Here is a 20,675-nt window from a genome sequence, read left to right as displayed (position 1 = left end):
CAGTGCCATTGAGTTGATTCCGACTCATAGCGACCCTATACTATTATATATATAAAAAAAAATACTATTATACTATGATCAAAATACTATTAGCATAACACAAAAGCTAATGAAATATTCCACAATGGCAGCAAAAAATATATAATTTTTTATTTAATTTTTTAACTCACAAAAAGGTAGAAATTAAGAAATAGCTAATTTTTAAAGAGCTTTCTGTAGTTCCACTTAATGTTCCATTTTGTCTTCACATTTGAAAACCTTCCTCATAAAGCATCATGTATTTAATTGGTTTTCAGGATCTATAAAACTCTCTTTGAGCTATGATCATAATTTGTGTAAGTAAGTAAGACTTCACAGGAATGGGCTGAAGAGAATCGAGATGCTAAACATAACTGTATGAGAGATTCAAAACTAGCTGGTTAAAAATAATACTTGGAATGTTTTATGTCTGTTAAGAGACAAGGGAACTTGCTGGCTTGTATCCCCTTTCCTATCAAAGTTGTGATTGTTGTGACTATTACCAGTATGCCGCTCAGTTATACAATGAGTCAAACACAGATAGGCCAAAATTGATTTTTGTGTGTAAAGAGGAACTGAAATGCTTTAATAAGATGAAAGTTGTCAATCACTGTGGGCAATGATAGCAAGAGAAGCCTCAAAGGGAAATGAAATACAGCTGGTGATGCCTGACTCTTTCCAGGTACAGAGTCACTGCTCTTTCCTTCTTCCCATAGCATACCCTCCAAAACTCAGAATGGAGATAACAGGGCAAGATATAAAGTCAGTTACTGATATTTAACCTAGCATTGAAACATCAGAGGCAGACGTTAGCATGTTATAACAAATTAACGACCCTGCATAGCCCCCAACTTTAAAAAAAATTTGCCACCCCACTGACTTAATTCACATTACTGATCAGCAACAAATGAAAGTTTAAGACAGGAAGCAAACAATATACTTTAGAAAAATCTTTAATGTGTTGTTTTGAACATTCTATGAAACTTAAATATGTAATGTAATTATATTATCTATTAACGCATTTCATTGTTAAATTCTTCACTCAAGGCTCAATGGTTTTATGATGATCAGTGATGCTAAAGCATTCTCAGACTGTCTCACCAAATCATACCTGGTTTTAAAACTTCTTCAGTATCTTAAAAAAGAACTTTTGAACACTTGGACAAGGGAAGGTATGCTACATAGACATGGCTTTTTTGTTTTTATTTGTATTTTGTTGGCAGTTCAGCTCAGTTGGTTTCAACAATATTTATTGAGCACCTACTATGTACCAGGCACTGTACTAGAAGATGGGGACACAAAGATGAGTAAGACATGGTCCCTGCCCTCAAGGAGCTTACAGTCTCTTGGGAACAAACAGGTAGTGCAAATACTTAAAGTTTATTCTACAATGGACAAAAATGTCAGTAATGTAGTAAATATCAGGCCTTTAAATATAATGGTCTATCATTGTTCATAATGTCAAGGCAGACAATTAAAATGAACACCATTTTTCATGTGACAAAACAGTAAAATAATTAAGACCTAGCTTTGAGATTCACATGATAAAGTACTAAGAATTTACACCACGGTTTTCAAGTATTCCATACTTAGAAATATTATTGCCCACATTTGTGCTATAGTCAAGGTCATAATTGCAGGTTACTGCATCATTCACATCTTAGCATGCTGGGGTTCAGTTTCTCGCTGAGTTTATGAATTAGAATGGCTAACTCCTCAGTTGCTTGGCTCTTGTCCTCCAAAAGTTCATAACGAAGACTGGAAATATCTTGCTTGATTTCTTTTAATTCACCTATAGTATTGTGTATTAAAACATAAAATTAGTACCTTGCCCTTTGGATTTAGGAAAAAAAGGAGCGAAATTCATGTAATATAAATACAGTTGCTTCATAAAATCTTCAAGGTATCTATATCAGTTTTATAAAAATGCTTTCAGAAACACTTGTCTTTAAAAATATACTGACATTTGAAAACAGCTATAAAAATAGTTATGTTTTAATGGTAAAAACTGGGTTAACGTATTGACCCAATTCATTGTATTGATCATTCAAGTTTTAACAGAGGGTGATTTCTCAGGTAACTGACCCCCAACCAGGTTATCTCCTTTCTGTCTACAGGGAGTCCGTTTGGCTCCCTCAGGCATAAGGGCTGAGACCTATCTTTCACCTCCCAATGCCAGGTTACAAAGGGATCCTAGGAAAACTGAAATTTACTGAAAATGAATCAATCTATTTAACAAATACTAATGACATAAAAAAATAGAAGAAATAAATTCTAAGTCAAGTTTTGAAGGAAGGGAAAAGAGTTGGCGTGTTTATTGGGGGGGGGGGATGGTAATGAACAAAAGCATGGAGCCAAGGGAGAAATAGATTAGTTTTGCCAGCACAGAGGATCTATGTAACAAGCAATGATGAGTTTGAGGAGTTGAGGTATGATACTGCTAGCAATATGTAACACCAAGCTCTTGAAGAGGGTAGATGTTTGACTATTCAAACACCACTGCTGTCATAATTCAGTTCTAGCAGCTTGCAAATGACTGTAGTGTAGATAAGCCATTGATCTTCAGAAGTGAACAATGGGGTAAAAATTTACCTTGAATCCAAACAATGATTCTTCAAGTCATGGTAAGTTGGCTTAGCTTTTTATAATAGCATAAATAGCATGTAAAACACACTTGTTATGGTATTTCCTGGTATCTTTATGATGCCTTAAATATAATTTCTATGTTCTGTTTTGTAAGAGTCAGAACCTTTTTATTTTAAGGAATTCTAACTCTTCCTCAAAGAGGCACACAAAACACTTGTGGATTCTTTTTGTGGCAAAAAAAAAAAAAAAAAAGTATTTTCCCTTTCATGTATGGGAATATAAAGGTAACTGTTGTTTCAATTATTAGTTGTCATTGAGCCAGCTCCTACTCATGGCAACCCCATGTAAAACAGAATGAACTGTTGCCTGGTCATGTACCATCTTCAGGATAGTTGCTATGTTTGAGTCCATCATTGTGGTTATTCTGTGTTTTGAGTGCCTTCCAACCTAGGGGTCTCATCTTCTAGTACTGTACTGAACAATATTCTGTTGTGATCCATGGGGTTTTCACTGGTTAATTTTCAGAAATAGATTATCAGGCCTTTCCTCCTATTCCGTCTTAGTCTGGAAGCTCTGCTGAAACCTGTCCACCATGGGAGACCTGATGGTATTTGAAATACCGGTGGCATAGCTTCCAGCATCTTCGCAACATGCAAGCAACCATAGTATGACAAACTGACAGAGAGATGGTGGGTAGGGGAATAAATTGATCTAATTTGAAATCACAAGATCGGCCTTTGGAGGAAGAAGTGACTTCTCACTCTATTCAGTTCCATACTTAGACCATAAGTCCAGTGGTCTCCCCTTCACCTTCCTATTATCATACCCTATTTCCTTGTTCTTGAGTCTTGGGAGACCACACATTAATACAATACAGAAAACACGAGTTAGTTTCTTTGAGCTTCAATTTCCTTATTTATTAAATGAGGAGGTTAAGCTACATGAGCTACTTTATCATAGTTATAACTTTGTTCAAAACTCCAAATGCTCATTAATTCATTTCTTCTTTTATACAAGGGCCTAGAAGATGCTCCTTGTTTTCTATGATGTTATGGCTGTCCCATTCCCATTTAATCACTTAGTTTTTTCAGGGAGGTTATGGTACAACTGATCAGATTTCTATTTTCTAAATTACAACCTCGTTCCAATCCTGTCTCCCTAACTGGATTTTTGTTCGTTCTCAAACTCCTCAATCACACCTTCACAGATGTCTTTGTACATACACACACTGTATTTTTACACAATAAATGCATGCATTACACATTTTTTGCCAACTGTGCAACCCTCCTGTGCATGATTTTCCTAAGCGCACTATGCCAATTTTTCCTTACACATTGCTGACTTCAATTCTTATTTCTGATTACATGGGAACTTCACTCAAGATAAGTATTATCAACTTAATAAAAAAAAATGCACAATTTTGATTGTTTATTTTCTGTTTACTGGAGGGACTACCAAACTCAATCCATGACTTCTTGACCATGGCATATACCTTTATTATACAATTATGATCAAAAGTAATACTCTCAGAGAATTTTTATACAAATAAGCAGGAGATTAAAGAAAATGAACAGAATGAAAGCAAACAGAAAGTTATGATTTACCTGTAATATGGGAGGATGGGTGAATGAGGCCGAAATTCACTTCTGGAAATTTCAAAAGACACGTGCAATATATGCACGGGGTGCTCTGCCAGAACTGTTTTACTTAATTTCATCATTTCCGCCCATTATACGTGTGGGCACGTTATTTACATGGGTGCATTATTTGCAAAAAAATGGCACTATCAGATTGACTCATTTGCAATGGATTCCATGTGTTAATCACAGCTCATCTTTAAATCTCCAAAGCCCATTAACATTTTTACTAAGTCTAGTCCTTTCTTCTCTTACCAGTACACTTAGATCTAGTGGTGTACCATTGGTGTTTGTAGTGAGTTGAATGGTGATCTTCAAAAAGATATTTCATGCCCCAAAACTTTTGAGTGTGACTTTACTTGGAAAAAAGATCTTTGCAGATGTAGTTAAGGATCTTTTGATAAGATCATTCTGGAATAGGGTGAGCCCTAAATCCACTGACAAGTATCCTTATAAGCAGGGATGGATTACACAATAAGAAAGCTACGCAAGGGCTTAATTGTGTTTACTCACTAATCTGTAGTACACAATTTCACTGTAGCTTGCTTACTGTAAGCCAGTGCCTACCATGCTTACTGGTCATTGTTCCCCACTTCCAAGAGATGAAAAGGGGAGAAGACACAAAAAGAGAGTCATGTAAACTTGGAGGCAGAGATTGGAGCTATGCTGCCACAAGCCAAATAATGCTTGGAGCTACCAGAAGGTGGAAGAAGCAGGGAACAATTCCTCACCAGAGCCTTCACAGAGAATATGGCCCTGCCAATACCTTGATTTGAGATTTCTGGTCTCCAGAACTGTGAGAAAATTAATTTCTGTTGTTTTAAGCCACAAAGCTTGTTGTAACTTGTTATGACATACCTAGAAACTAATACAGTGTTAGAAGCTACAGTTTAAATTTGGGGGATGGCTTATTTCTTCCAGGTTGGTTTCTTTTTCAGTTCTGAGCCTATGCTTTGGCCTAACCCCAGCCTTTGGTGAGAAATTTTTATGGTTCAGACATATAGTCTGCCCAGAATATGCCTAGAAAAATAGGTACACTTAAGTAAGGAGCCAAAGAGAAAATTGACAGGCAAAAGAGAAATACCAGACAAGAAAAATGGATTAGGGCTTTGTTTCTAGACAAGAAAGTAGAAGTTTTTCTAAAAGACATGTGGATTCTGAGTCAACTAGTATTTTACTTTTAGCACTGGAAAATTATCACTAATCTGAAATCAATGAAACAAAACTGATAGTACTGGCTACCTGATGTAATGTTGTTACAGGGATTAAAATCTCCCAGAAAAATGACGTTCTTTACAACCTCAGAATCAGATGGTGCATTCTAGGCAGAGGTAAATTGCCTCTCGTTAACATATTTGATAACTGTTTCTTTAAAAATAAAAGGTTTACAAATATAATCTTGAAGGAACCCAAATTGTAACCTGGGATTGGATTTTTACAGTATAATTCTTATGAAGCTTTCCAAGTTCATTAAGTTAGTTGTAAAAGAAAGTTTCTCAAACTAGAAACGCTTACCTTCATTAACTTCATCATTTTCCTTGTCTACTTGTGCTTTTAGAACATATCGCTTTATGAGTCTTTTCATTATCTGCTGTTGGGCAAAAAGAAAGGATTATATCACCAGTGATACAGCTAAGTAATCTGGATCCTATTCTCCAAAGAGGCTTACATACCTGCAAAACAAACAACTCAGGAGAGAGAAATTTCATTTAACTATTTATGAAGGTTTCAGAAGTTAACCTTTTTTTTGCTTTCTACGGAGACAGATTACATAAACCACAAACACGTTTTTTAACCTCAGAAATGGAAGAAACTTTTTAACAAGTTGGAAGATTTCAACTCAAGGTTTCTCTTAAAGGTAACTTGACACAATATTATTGCCTAGAGACAGTACGTTTGTATTTTCTCACTATTTTTTAAAAACATATGCGTCTATGCTCAATGCAGAGAATTTGGAAAATGCAGAAAAGAACAAAAGAAATAAGCAAAATCATCTATAATTCTATTACCTAAATATAATCACTGTTGTTATTTTGGCTTATGTCCTTCCAGTATCTTTTCTTTGCATTTTGCATATGTACTAATTACTACGTGTATTACATTTTATGTTTTCTAAATATATAAAGAGCCCTGGTGATGCAGTGGTAAAGTGCTTGGCTGCTAACGGAGAGGTGAGAGGTTTGAACCCACCAACCGCTCTGTAGGAGAAAGATGTGGCAGTCTGCTTCGGTAAAGATTATAGCCTTGGAACCTTATGGGGCAGTTCTACTCTGTCCTATAGGGCAGGTATGAATCGGAATCAACTCGATAGCAGTGGGTTTGGTTTGTGGCTTAGGAGGTGGGTAGCTTTAGACTTGATTTGGAGTCTTAAGTTTTTAAATAAAAATAACTATATCTTTAACACAAAAATAGATTTTTCTAATAACCAAAAGTCATTGGAAACTTATGGAGTCTTGCCAAGATGTAAAGTAACCCTCCATTCAGCAGAAAAGTTCAAAATTGGACAATTAGTGGGAAATTATTGGGGAAAAACCCACTTTTATACATGTACAGACTGAGAGTTCTGCATGAACCCATTACATGAAGTTAAAAGACGAGCCAAAGAGTGGGAGAAGTTGTTTGCAATCTGTAACAACAAAGAATCAGTACCCAGGACATTACAGAATTTAGACACGTTACTAAAAAAAGTCAAACAGCCCAACAGAATTAGGCAAGGAAATTTAAATTCACAGATGAGGAAAACTGAGTGACTTTTCATTTTCAAACAAATGAAAAGATGTACAATTTGGTAATCATGGAAGGGTAAATTAAAACAACAAATACCAATTCACTCCCATAAGTCTGGTAAACATGTTTTCGTTTTGAAAAAAATGTCAAATTCACAAAATTGTAAACTAATTCATGTACATTCTTCCCCCAGATTTACCAACTTTAAGAATTTGCCACATTTGCTTTATCTCTCTGTGTCTATTAATATTATGTTGTTGAACCACTTGAAAGTAACTTACAGACAACATTTTTTTTTAATCCCTAAATACTTCAGGGGACCTCTCCTAATAACAAGGTTATTCCTCTTACATAACTACAGTACAGTTATCAAACATAGAAAAATTAACAAAAATTATCTAATACACAGTCCATAATCAAATTTTGTCTATTGTTCCAGTACTGTATCATTTTCCCAAAGAATGATCATGTATTTCTTTTTGTATCTTTAATCTCTTTTAATCTGCCATAGTTCCTCAGCCTTTCTTTTTCTTTCATGATGTTGATATTTTCGAAGAGTACAGGACAGTTGTCTTGTAGTAGGAAAACATTTGTAAATCTGTTAGTACCAAGTACTTGTGAGAGGGTTGGGAAACTTACCCTGTTGCTGCTGGGGATACAAATTCATTAATCACTTCCAGGTATATAACCCAGAAAAAATATTAGAAAAGTGTGAAGGAGGCACTAGGATGTTCATTACATCACTATTTAGAATAGTATAAAATGGAAAACTAAGCTACATATTTATCAATAGGGGGATGAATCAACAAAAAATGGTTTATTCAAATAATTGAACATTATCCAGAAGTTAAAATGAAACTAGATATACATGTATAAAGCTAGATTATTTTTAAAAAGCATAAAGTCAACAAAAGCAGAAAAATATATACTGTATTATATTACCTATATATATTTCAAAAACACACAAAACAAGTACTATTGTGACAAATAATGTATGTAATAAATGTATAAAAGTATACATGGAAAGAACACAGGTGAACTTTAAGATAGTAGAGATCTCTGGAGACAGAGGAAGGTTAATGTGATAGGGTAGGGTGTTTTAGTTGTTTCAGTAATGTTTTACTTAGAAAAATATCCAGAACAAATTTCAAGAATGTTAGCTTTATTAAATCAAGGTGGTAGTGGCACAGATGTCTAATAGAATATTTCAGGATATTTGTGGTATTTTTTGTTAGAATAACAAAATAATATAGGATATTTTGTTTATTACTAAAATATAAAATATTATTAAATACAAAATAAAAATTATGATATTTTGAAATGGTTCATAATTAAAATTTAAAAATATAATAAAATGAAAAGCTATTAAAATATTCATATACAATAGGCTTTAAATGCTGCCTATTGTTGAGTGCCATCAAGTTGATTCTGACTCTTAGTGACCCCATGTTATAGGGTACAACTGCCCCATAAGGTTTTCTTGGCTGTAACTTTTGTGGATATAGATTGCCAGGGCTTTCTCCCATGGAGCTGCTGGGTGGGTTCGAATCACCGACCTTTTGGTTAGCAGCCAAGCACAAAACCTTTGCACTACCAAGGCTCCTTTTAATGCTGCCTAGCAAATTGATACGGCTATTATTCAAATTTATGCACCAACCACTAAGGCCAAAGATGAACAAACTGAAGATTTTTACCGCTTCTGCAGTCTGAAAGTGATCGAACATGCAATCAGGATGCATTGATAATTACTGGTGATTGGAATGCAAAAGCTGGAAACAAAGAAGAAGGATCGGTAGTTGGAAAATATGGCCTTGGTGATAGAAACGATGCTGGAGATCGCATGATAGAATTTTACAAGACCAACGACTTCATTGCAAATACCTTTTTCACCAACATAAATGGCAACTATACACATGGACCTCGCCAGACGGGATACACAGAAATCAAATCAACTACATCTGTGTAAAGAGATGATAGAAAAGCTCGATATTATCAGTCGAAACAAGGCCAGGGGCTGACTGTGGAACAGACTATCGATTGCTCATATGCAAGTTCAAGTTGAAACTGAAGAGAATAAGAACAAGTCCACGAGACCCAATGTACAATCTTTAGCATATCCCGCCTGAATTTTGAGACCATCTCAAGAATAGATTTGACACGTTGAACACTAATGACTGAAGACCAGACAAGTTGTGGAATGACATCAAGGACTTCATACATGAAGAAAGCCAGAGGTCATTGAAAAGACAGGAAAGAAAGAAAAGACCAAAATGGATGTCAGAGGAGACTCTGAAACTTGCTCTTGAACGTCGAGCAGCTAAACCAAAAGGAAGAATTGATGAAGTAAAAGAAGTGAACAGAAGATTTCAAAGGGTGGCTCGAGAAGACAAAGTAAAGTATTATATTAAAGACATCTGCAAAGAGCTAGAGATAGAAAACCAAAAGGGAAGAACAGACTCGACATTTCTCAAGCTGAAAGAACTGAAGAAAAAATTCAAGCCTCAAGTTGCAATAGTGAAGGATTCTATGGGGAAAATAATAAATGACACAGGAAGCATCAAAAGAAGTGGAAGGAATACACAGGTCGTTATAACAAAAAGAATTGGTTGACATTCAACCATTTCAAGAGGTAGCATATGCTGACGGAAGAAGTCCAAGCTGCAGTGAAGGCATTGGTGAAAAACAAGGCTCCAGGAATTAATGGAATATCAACTGAGATATTTCAACAAATGGATGCAGTGCGGGAAGTGTCCACTCATCTATGCCAAGAAAGTTGGAAGACAGGTACCTGGCCAACTGACTGGAAGAGATCCATATTTGTGTCTATTCCCAAGAAAGGTGATCCAACAAAATGTGCAAATTATCGAACAATATCATTAATATCACACGCAAGCAAAATTTGGCTGAAGATCATTCAAAAGCAGCTGCAGCAGATTATTGACAGGGAACTGCCAGAAATTCAGGCCAGATTCAGAAGAGGTTGTGGAACCAGGGATATCATTACAGATGTCAGATGGATCCTGGCTGAAAGCAGAGAATACCAGAAGGATGTTTACCTGTGTTTTATTGACTATGCAAAGGCATTTGACTGCGTAAATCATACCAAATTATGGGTAACATTCCAAAGAATGGGAATTACAGAACACTTAATCATGCTCAGGAGGAACTTTTACATAGATCGAGGCAGTTGTTCAGACAGAACAAGGGGATACTGCGTGGTTTAAAGTCAGGAAAGGTGTGCGTCAGGGTTGTATCCTTTCACCATACCTATTCAATCTGTATGCTGAGCAAATAATCTGAGAAGCTGGACTATATGAAGAAGAACGGGGCATCAGGATTGGAGGAAGACTCGTTAACAACCTGTGTTATGCAGATGACACACCCTGCTTGCTGAAAGTGAAAAGGACTTGAAACACTTATTGATGAAGATCCAAGACCACAGCTTTTACATAAAGAAAACAAAAATCCTCACAACGGGACCAATAAGCAACATCATGATAAACAGGGAAAAAATTCATGTTGTTAAGGATTTCATTCTACTTGGATCCATAATCAACACCCATGGAAGCAGCAGTCAAGAAAACAAAAGACACACTGCATTGGGCAAATCGGTTGCAAAGGACCTCTTTAAAGTGTTGAAAAGCAAAGATGTCACCTTGAAGACTAAGGTGCGCCTGATGCAAACCATGGTATTTTCAATCACATCATATGCGTGCAAAAGCTGGACAATGAATAAGGAAGACCAAAGAAGAACAGACGCCTTTGAATTTTGGTATTGGAGAAAAATATTGAATATACCATGGACTGCCAAAAGAACGAACAAATCTGTCTTGAAAGAAGTACAACCAGAATGCTCCTTAGAAGCACTGATAGCATGAGACTGCGTCTTACATACTTTGGACATGTTGTCAGGAGGGATCAGTCCCTGGAGGACATCATGCTTGGCAAAGTACAGGATCAGAGGAAAAGAGGAAGACCCTTAATGAGGTGGACTGACACAGTGGCTGCAAGAATGGGTTCAAGCATAACAATGGTTGTGAGCATGGCACAGGACCAGGCAGCATTTCGTTCTATGGTACATAGAGTTGCTATGAGTCAGTACTGACTGGGCAGCACCTAACAAGAACAACAAGAACAAGCAAATTCATATGCCCCTTTAGCCTGGAAATTCATGCCCTCTTCAGCAGCATTAATACTACAAGCATGATAAAAAGACAAGTATTTTAAAGTGTATAAACAAAACTGTAAACAATTTAGCTGGTAAAGAAAATGAGAATAACTCGGGGCTTAAAATAAGGGTCTTATTCAGAGCCAATCAGAAGCTTTAATTTAGAATTTCTATTTCTACATAAAACTTTTTCAAAATTAAAGTGAAGCAGAATGACTTTTGGACCAAAAAAGAAAATCGCTGAATTTGGATACAGACCTTTATTTCTAATAGAACTTAAGGTCCTTAAACTCTCCAAGTTTCCACTTCCTCATCTATAAAATGGGGATAATAAAACTCAACTCATAAATTGTCATGCAGATTAAGTAAGCGCATGCATGTAAGCTACAGTTCCTGCTTATGAAAAGGTTAGCTATTATCAGTGTTATTTATAAAGTTTGAAGATTAAGATACTGCTACCACACTCATGGGGTTGCTAGCAATAGGTTTGGTTTTGGTTTTACCCACATTTGCTAGTAATACTCTTGAAAGTATTTAACACAATGTGAAACCATGCTGAGAAAAAAGTATATGAAAAATAGAGCTTACATTTACTGCCAGAAGGGAAAATAACAGGAAAAGAAAATATTTTTAAAATTCATATAGAATCCACGTTCCCTAGAAACATCCTCACCAGAGTCACTGAGATTACATTCCCTTATGGCAGAGGGAAAGAAGAGGCATATTCATCTCCATTTCATCTTCCACCTTCAGAAAAAATTACGGTTGCAGGTCTCAATTTTTCCTTTCCAAATTTGGTGTTTTAAGCTTGTTTTGTCATCCAGAAACTTTTTAAATTTAACATTTACAGTTCAAATGTACATATTCACTACTGTCCCCTGGGTGAGCCTTTCCACAAGGCAAGAAGGTACCTGGTGTTGGGTCAAAACCACTCTCACGACACATGACACTATCTGGTAATAGCACATTCATCAGTTTCACTTTGGAAGGATAATTCATGTGACTTCCAGAATGATCTGCAGCTCAGAGAAGGGGACAAAGACTGGCCATTTCTATTGTAGTAGGAAGCTTGTCTTGCGAACCCAAGGCAGTATTGTGTAGCAGTTAAGAACACGGGCTGTGAGGACAAATTGCCTGGGTTTGATTTCTGTCACCATAAGTAGCAAACTGTGTAACCTTAGAGTCTTAATATGTATATTGGAAATATTAGAATCTATCTTCTAAAAGAAATAGTACATATAAATCTCGTAGTAAGTGCTCAGTTAATAACAGTATTATCTTGTAACCATTTATGCTTCTGTAAAACAAATCTTGGAGCCCTGGTGGTGTGGTGGTTAAGAGCTCCGCTGCTAACCAAAAGGTCTGCACTTCAAATCCAGCTGCTCCCCGGAAACCCTATAAGGCAGTCCCATCGGGTCACTATAAGTTGGAATCAACTCGACAGCAATGGATTTATGGGTAAAGCATATATCTTGATTAGTCAGTTTTAATAATAACAGCTGAAGGCAAGCAGCATGAAATTCATATGTAGCAAGTACAAGGGCTTTTAAAAATATTACCTTTAGCTAAATTTCCAAGTGATTTTTTAATCAAAGCCAGTAAGTACCAAAAACTTAAATTGACCAATAACGGCTTCATCTTTCCGTATGGTCAAATTGCCAACTAACACAATGGAAGTCAATAGATTACCTTCCACATTCCAAAATCTCCGAGAATTATCCAGATTTCTTGGCATGAGCCCAGAAGTCTATAAGTCACACTTTAAGGAAGACATTGTGACTTTGAAGACTGGATTTTCTGTGTCCAAGGGGTAGAAAGCCTAGAGCATTTCCAAATTTGGAATTGAGTCGTAGCCACATGAGTGCCAGAGGTGGTAAATACCTTAAATATTACCTCTTGCAAACAAATCCAAGTTCATTTCTCAACCTTCCATCGAGTTTGTTTCAGGATTTGGAGAAAGAATAAGACATGAGCGATTGGGTATCTGGCTATGTCCTTTGTTCCCGAAAGGAGCTGAAGACTTCCTTTTCACTTGTTAGTTTTTTTACTAATTCATATTCAATTATTAACCATTTTATTAGACACTTTTACACTCATTTTCTCATTTAATCCCACAGAGAAGCCAGATTTGACTGCCATCAGTGGGTTCTATAATACGAATTTTAGCAATCTATAAAGTATTCGACTCAACGGCAGTGGGTTTTATAAAGTATAAATACAGAGTAATGGGACTGATTGAACAAACATGAAGAACTTAGTGGAGTAGAATTTTAGAAAGGGAAGGACCTTAGAAGTCACTCCATTTTTCATATTCTCTGCCAATCGTTGTGAGACTCCCTGACGTATTACCATTGCACAGCCTCTGTATAAACATTTGTGATTCATAGCTTGCTACTCTTTCCAGATAGCTGGTTCAATCTATTTTTGGGCAACTGTAGCTGTTAGAAAATAATTCCTTTGTATTTAGCCAAAATCTGCTTCACTGTACCTTCTAACCACTGGTCCAAATTCTGCTTTTTGGAAGAATGGAAAATAAATTTGCTTCTTCTTCTATTTGATTGGTGTCATGGATTGAATTGTGTCCCCCCAAAATATGCGTCAAGTTGGTTAGGCCATGATTCCCAGTATTGTGTGGTCATCCTCCATTTTGCAATTGTGATTTTAAATTGAAGAGGATAAGGGTGGGATTATAGCACCCTTTCTAAGGTCACATCCCTGATCCAATGTAAAGGGAGTTTCCCTGGAGTGTGACCTGCACCACTTTTTTATTTTACAGGAGATAAAAGGAAAAGAAGCAAGCAAAGAGGGGCACCTCATACCACCAAGAAAGAAGCACTGGGAGCAGAGCGCATCCTTTGGATCTGGGGTTCCTATGCGGAGCTCTTAGTCCAGGGGAAGATTGACGAGAAGGACCTTCCTCCAGAGCCGACAGAGAGAGAAAGCCTTCCTCTGGAGCTGATGCCCTGAATTTGGACTTCTAGCCTACTGGACTGTGAGAAAATAATTTTCCCTTCTTTGAAGCTATCCACTTGTGGTATTTCTGTTCTAGCAGCAGTAGATGACTAAGACAATTGGCTTTCAAATATTCCCCTCCTTCAAAGGCCTTCAAAGTTTCCCCTGGTTTCTCATACCATTTTATTTAAACTATTCCACACAGCACAGTTATACGTCATGGGGTTGCGTGAATGCTTGCTTGCTTTTTTCTTTCTCTCCCCTCTTCTCCACCTCAACAATACCCTTCCACTCCAGTTGAAAGATTCCTGAAAGCATGGACTGTATCTTTGTATCCTTATAACTTAAGACCATGCATCATAAGGGTTGTCCTCAATGTGCCATGAAGCTCATAATCTCTATGTCATGTTGCCCCCTTTTGAGAAAATTTCCGTGTGCTTCCAATAAAACCACTATCTATGGTGGCATTCCGAGATTGAACCAGAGACCACCTGGGCCAAAAGTGTTCCCAAACCAAAGGAGACTGTTAAAGCAGAGCTGCCACAAGAGACACTGGAGAGAGTAAAACCCAAGAATTATAGCATAACTTCTGTGGGGTCTTATAAAAAATTCTTATTTCTGAAGGTTACCTTAGCATTAAAAGAAAAATCCACTGCTGTTGAGTCAATTCCAACTCATAGTGACCCCATATGTTACAGAGTAGAACTGCTCCGTAGGGTTTTCTTGGCTGTAATCTTTATGGAAGCAGGTTGCCAGGTCTTTCTTCTGTGGTGCTGTTGGGTGGGTTTGAACCATGAACCTTTGGGTTAGTAGTCGAGCACAAACTGTTCATACCCCCAGCAACCTGTACCTTAGCATATCTGTGCGCTTTTAACTTGAAATAACCAAACTAACACATATATTCCGTAAAGTACTGCTAAAATGAGTAGAATCAATCAGAGCCACCCCTCTAAGTTTTTATGTTCTCTTCTTCAGAAAAATCACTCAGTTTTTCAAAAAATTCTTTACACACATAAAAGAATTACACAGCATGCTATTATTAATGTTAACATAAATAATGCTGCCATTGATGAAAGAATTTTTGAAACCCTTCCTCACTTGCCCCTTGAGGCACATTTGAATCTGTCTTTGAAATAATTCTTTTGGAGGGGAAGCATTCGTCTGGCTGTAAAACATGCAAGGTGATGACCAGTTTGAGGGAGGCTACGTGTTTTTTGAAGGTGGATGTGACTATTTTTCAAAGAAGGTAAAGTCATGCGGTACCAAGTTTTGTTAATAAGACAGGGAATTAGCTGAGTTCTGTAACTAGAAAATAATAAAGGATTTGTGTGTGTGTGTGGCTTAGAAACTAATTATAAAAGTAATTCCCAAAACAATGACCTAAAAAGATTCTGAGCTATGGTAGCACCATTAGAATTAATCTATCCCAAAGGCTCTCACTTTGAAGGAAAAATCCTTATTTAGCAGACTAAGTTGTGCAGTTTTTTTTTTTAAGTCCTATATATTGTAAACACCTCATTAAACAAAAATCCATAACAACTAAAAAATTATCGTTATTACCCAAAGAATTCATAGTAAAGAAATTTGATCTGAATTATAATAGAGGCACTTATATAAAGTTTTTATTGGTATGTGGATAGCTGACTGAAACTTTTTTTCTCAGTTTCTCTTTTTCTACTATCACTTTTTAGGAGCTACAGAAACATAAGAGAATTATTCTGCTTAGAGAATACATGATGTCTAATTTAGAGATAGAAGAATTGAAAAATTCCCAGGATTCTGGACTGTCTGTGCATTTTGCAATGATCATTTCCTATGGAAACATAATGATTTCCGGCTAACGAGAAGTTTGAATTTGACAGTAAAGTTAGGAATTTCTCCATCTCTCCTAAATTACTAAAAAGCAACAAGGAGAATAAGAAACAGAAACGTAAACTCCTTTAATTAAACTTGGAGGCTTCTATAACCCTTAACCATTCTATTTGAGAAAGTCATACGAGAATGTGGGAAAATGCTCAGATCGGATATTCATGACTGGGAACTTCCTTGGCCTGTTAGATACAAAGTCTATAGAAGCTTGAAATGCAGGGTTGAAGGAGAAATTATAAAGAAAAGCCATATTTTCTGTAAGTACTCTGCCAGTGAGGTAAGGAAGAAGAATGTGCCTGTGAGTAGTCCTGCAGTGCTATTCTATGACAAGAAGAAATTAAGCATAACAGAACTCAAATATAAAATCCTGTACCCAAAGGAAAATTCCTACTAGCCTATAATGTAATCTTGGAATCCTCCAACCCCACTGCAACCTCCTGCAAGCAGCTGGTCTGAAAAGAACTTATTTCATTCAAAACTGAGTGTTGATAAGAAAACTACACAGGATCTACATTAAGATAACCCAAGAAAAAAGGATAAAACAAATAGCATATAAAGAACCCTCACCAGAAAAATGTTAAGGAAAAGGTGAAGATACATAGTACCATTATTTAAACATGATTAAAAAAAAAAAAAAGGATGAAGCAATCATGTCTTTCGAACAAGAGCACAAAGCAAAGATACATAAGATCAGGGATGATATGGCAGGAAGAGGAGAAAAATAAATAAATCATTACAGAAATAAAAGCTAAGTTGGAAGCAACACAAATTAGGATAGACAAGAATAAAATATAGTATGAGAAAAAATAAGTAAAAAGTATAAATGGATAAAAAATTGAAAATAAATAGAGAAAAAAAGGTAGGTATAAAAGGTAGGTGCAGAAGATTCAATAGACATCTAATTGGTGTTCTTGAAGAAGAGACTTAAAATAATCGAACATTAAAAAAATTCAAGATAAAATTCATAAAAATCAATAAAAGAATGTAGAAATTGGAAGGATATACTGTGCTTCAGGAAAAACTGATAGAGATCCACTTACACAACAATCAATAGAAAGTTACTGGTTTTAAAAGATAAACAAAGAAAAATTTGAGCATTCAAACCAAAATCTCAGGTTAACTATATTAGGAAAATAATAAAATCGGCCTTAAACTCTTCCACATCAACTTTCTATTCTAGGATCAATGTCTAAAAATATATTAGGAAAATAAGTATTACCTAATAATTTTAAAGCTAGTCCATAAAAATATATAGACAATAGAAAACAATTTAGAACATGAAATAACTCACAGAACATAATTCCCATGAGCCCTTCTTGAAGAAACTCAAGAAAACAAACTTAGCCAACAAAGAGATTAACAGAAAAATTATGACAAAAAGACCAGTGGTGAGTACTGACTCTGTTTAACTGTAGGACTAAAACTAAAATGATTGTGGGTTACTCTTGTGTTCATTGCAGTGCTATTCGCAATAGCAAAAAGATGGAAACAACCTAAATGTCCATCAACGAATGGATGAAGAAACAAAATGTGGTACTACATACATACAATGAAGTCCTATGCAGCCATAAAGAATAATGATAAGTCCTCAAAACATCTTATAATGTGGATGAATCTGGAGGACATAATGCTGAGTGAAATGTCAATCACAAAAGGACAAATATTGTATGATCTCACTTTAAAAAAAAAGACAAGAATAGGTATACATAGAGAAATCAAAGTTCATTGCTGGTTACCAAAGAAGGGTGGGGAGAGGGGATGGAGGGAATCACTCTCTAGATCGTAGACACTTGCTATATTTGGTGATGGGAAAGGTAACACTGAATGTCAGTGAAGTACGCACAGCTTGACCAAGGTAAAGGATCTCACTAAGAAGTACACAAGAAAAAAGGACATATTTGCTAAAAGCTATTTTTTTTTTTATGACATATATACAAATGAGGCAGTTCTACTCTGTCCTATAGGGTCGCTATGAGTCGGAATCAACTCAACGGCACTGGGTTTGGTTTGTATTTTTTGTTTTCATGACATATATAATTTTGCAATGACAGCAATAACAACCAAAAACTATATGCCTGGCTACATATGTATTCATGTATGTGTATAGGTATGTATATGTGTGCATATATAGATGTATATCTAGCTATATGTATATACATGTATGTGTGCCTGCATATGTATTCATATATGTAATAAAGCTCATCAGGGGCACAGTTACAGGTACTTCTTAGATATAACCAAACACCTTGCAGGATTGGCTTTCTGAGTCTGAAATTTTAGGACCACAGTCTTGTGGGACAGCTCGGTCAATTGGTATAATATAGTTTATATTCTACATTCTAGTTTGGTAAGTAGTGTCTGAGGTCTTGAAAGTTTGTGAGCGGCTGTCTCAGATACAATTATTGGTCTCTACTCATCTGGAGCAAAAGAAAAAGAAGGAAACCAAAGACCCAGAGAAGAAACTAGTCTACAGGGTTAATAGTCTACATGAACCACAGCCTCATTTACCCCGAGACTAGAAGAACTAGATGGTGCCTGGCTACAACTATCAACCATTCTGATGAGGACCACAATAGGTAGATCCTGAAGAATGAGAGAATAATATGGCACAGAATTTCAAAATCTTAAAAAGGCCTGACTTTCTGGACTGGTTGAGACTAGAAGACTCCCTGAGACTACCGCCCTGAGATACTCTTTAAACCTTGAATGGAAACTATTCCCTGAGATCACCTTTTAGCCAAGTAACGGATTGGCTTATAAAGTATATCGCCCATGAGTAAGGTGCTCCTTTAAAAAATCATCTATATGAGACCAAACAGTCAACAATTACTCTAAAGCAAAAGCAAGGAAGCAAGGGAGCAAGGAAACAAAATGAGATAACCAGAAACAAAACAACCAGGACAGAAATAATGAGAATATTGACCCACTGTGAAAAATTTATCAATGTCACTGAACAATTTGTGTAGATATTGTTAAATGGGAACCTAATTTGCTGTGTAGACTTTCACCAAAAACACAATAAAATATTATTAAGAAAGAAAAAATAAAACAAATTTGGGTTATAATCCTGACAAGGTATTATTGATTTAACTAGCAAGAGCTGGAAGGGAAAGGAAATCAATGGTGAAAGATAAAATAAGTGCATTAATTTTATCACATTTTAGTGCTAGAGGGTTAAAAGATATAATTTGAAACAGATAAATCAAGTAACAGAGATATAAGTATATTTAAAAGCATAAAGGTGAATACTAAGATAAATAATATAACCACTGCAGCAGACACCGTCAATTCTCTTTTCAAATCTCTACACATTGTTTAGCTAGGCACATGGCCACTTGGAATTAAGATTTTATTTTCCAGCCTCCTTTGCAGGGAAGTGGTTTGTGCAACTTTATAGAAGTTTCTGATAGGAAGGAAGCATATCTTTCTTCCCTGTCACCTTCTCACTGTATTTCAGAATGTAGAAATAATAGTTGGAACACCAGCAGCTTTCTTGGACTGAAAGATGATGTTAGAATCAAAGCCATTCATGAAGAGTAATACGATAGAAAAATCCTGGGCCACCCATCTTTGGCACTGTTGGGCGCTATACCAGTCTTATAATTACTACCTCCAGACTTCTTGAAAGTGAGAAAGAAATAAATTTCCATCTTCTTAAAGCCACTTGTTGTTGTCCTTGTTAGCTGTAGTTGAATTGGCCCCTGACTCATGGCACTCCCATATGTTGCAGAGTAGAACTGCTCTATAGGGTCTTCTCGGCCTTCATCTTCATGGATTGCCCCTGGGTGGCACAAATGGCTAAATAGTTGATTACTAGCTGAGAGGTTGGGAGTTTGAGCCCACCCAAAGGCACCTGAGAAGACAGGCCTGATGATCTGGTTCTGAAAGGTCGCAGCATTAAAAACCCTACGAAGAAGCTCTACTTGCACGAATGGGGTCACCATGAGTCGGAATTCACTTGATGGCAGCAACAGTCTTTATGGAAGCAGTTCACCAGGTCTTCCTTCTGTGAAGCTGCTGGATGGGTTTGAGCCACCAGCCTCTGGGTTACCAGCTGATCACAAACTGCTTGCGTCGCCCCCCTCCTTTTAAGCCACTTAGTGGTTGGTGTTTGGTGGTTTGGTGTGATTTGTCCCCAACTTAATCCTAATTAGTATGAACTACATGAGGATCACTTTAAAATAATACTGATCAGAGAGTGTTGACATGTCGTGGGGTTGGTGACCAATGTCACAAAGCACTATGTGTACTGTTTAATGAGAAGCTAGTTTGTTCTGTAAACCTTCATCTAAAAAAAAAATTTTTTTTTTAAAGTACTATAAAAAGATGTCAATTCTCCTTCATCTGTAAATCTAACACAATCACAATACAAATACCAACAAGCTATTTTGAGAATCACACCATTGTTGTTGTGTGCCATCGAGTCGATTCTGACTCATGGCAACCCTACGGGACAGAGTAGAACGGCCCCATAGGATTTTCTAGGCTGTAATCTTTACAGGAGCAAATCGACAGGTCTTTTTCCCGCAAAGCTGCTGGTGGGTTTGAACCACTGACCTTTCAATTAGCAGCAGAGTTCAAATAGAACAATACGAAATAATAGCCAGGAAGCTTCTGTAAAATAGAAGTCCTGAAGTAAGGACTAATGTGTTTGCATGCATGTGCATGTATGTATTTAGATGTAATTATTAAAAATAATGTGGTTCTAAAGCATAAAA

The 20,675-nt window shown here is 36.4% G+C and overlaps 1 protein-coding gene across 2 annotated transcripts in view; it reads right to left on the bottom strand.

The window, feature by feature from the left end:
- Positions 1-605: 605 nt before the first annotated feature.
- The window catches only part of TRPC3 (transient receptor potential cation channel subfamily C member 3), an 87,245-nt gene continuing 67,175 nt past the window's right edge, over positions 606-20,675 (bottom strand). For both annotated transcript variants that reach the window (XM_010590530.3, XM_064285393.1), the window contains 2 exons: positions 5,757-5,832; positions 606-1,810 (listed from right to left, as the gene is read on the bottom strand). In XM_010590530.3, coding sequence (XP_010588832.2) covers positions 1,668-1,810; positions 5,757-5,832 — 219 coding nt within the window. In that variant the 3' untranslated portion in view covers positions 606-1,667. The remainder of the gene's footprint in view (positions 1,811-5,756; positions 5,833-20,675) is intronic.

This window comes from Loxodonta africana, chromosome 5 (genome assembly GCF_030014295.1).
Source record: "Loxodonta africana isolate mLoxAfr1 chromosome 5, mLoxAfr1.hap2, whole genome shotgun sequence".
Classification (NCBI taxonomy): Eukaryota; Metazoa; Chordata; class Mammalia; order Proboscidea; family Elephantidae; genus Loxodonta; species Loxodonta africana.
Note: the sequence above shows the minus strand (reverse complement) of the source record. Positions and strands in the feature narration are given on the sequence as shown.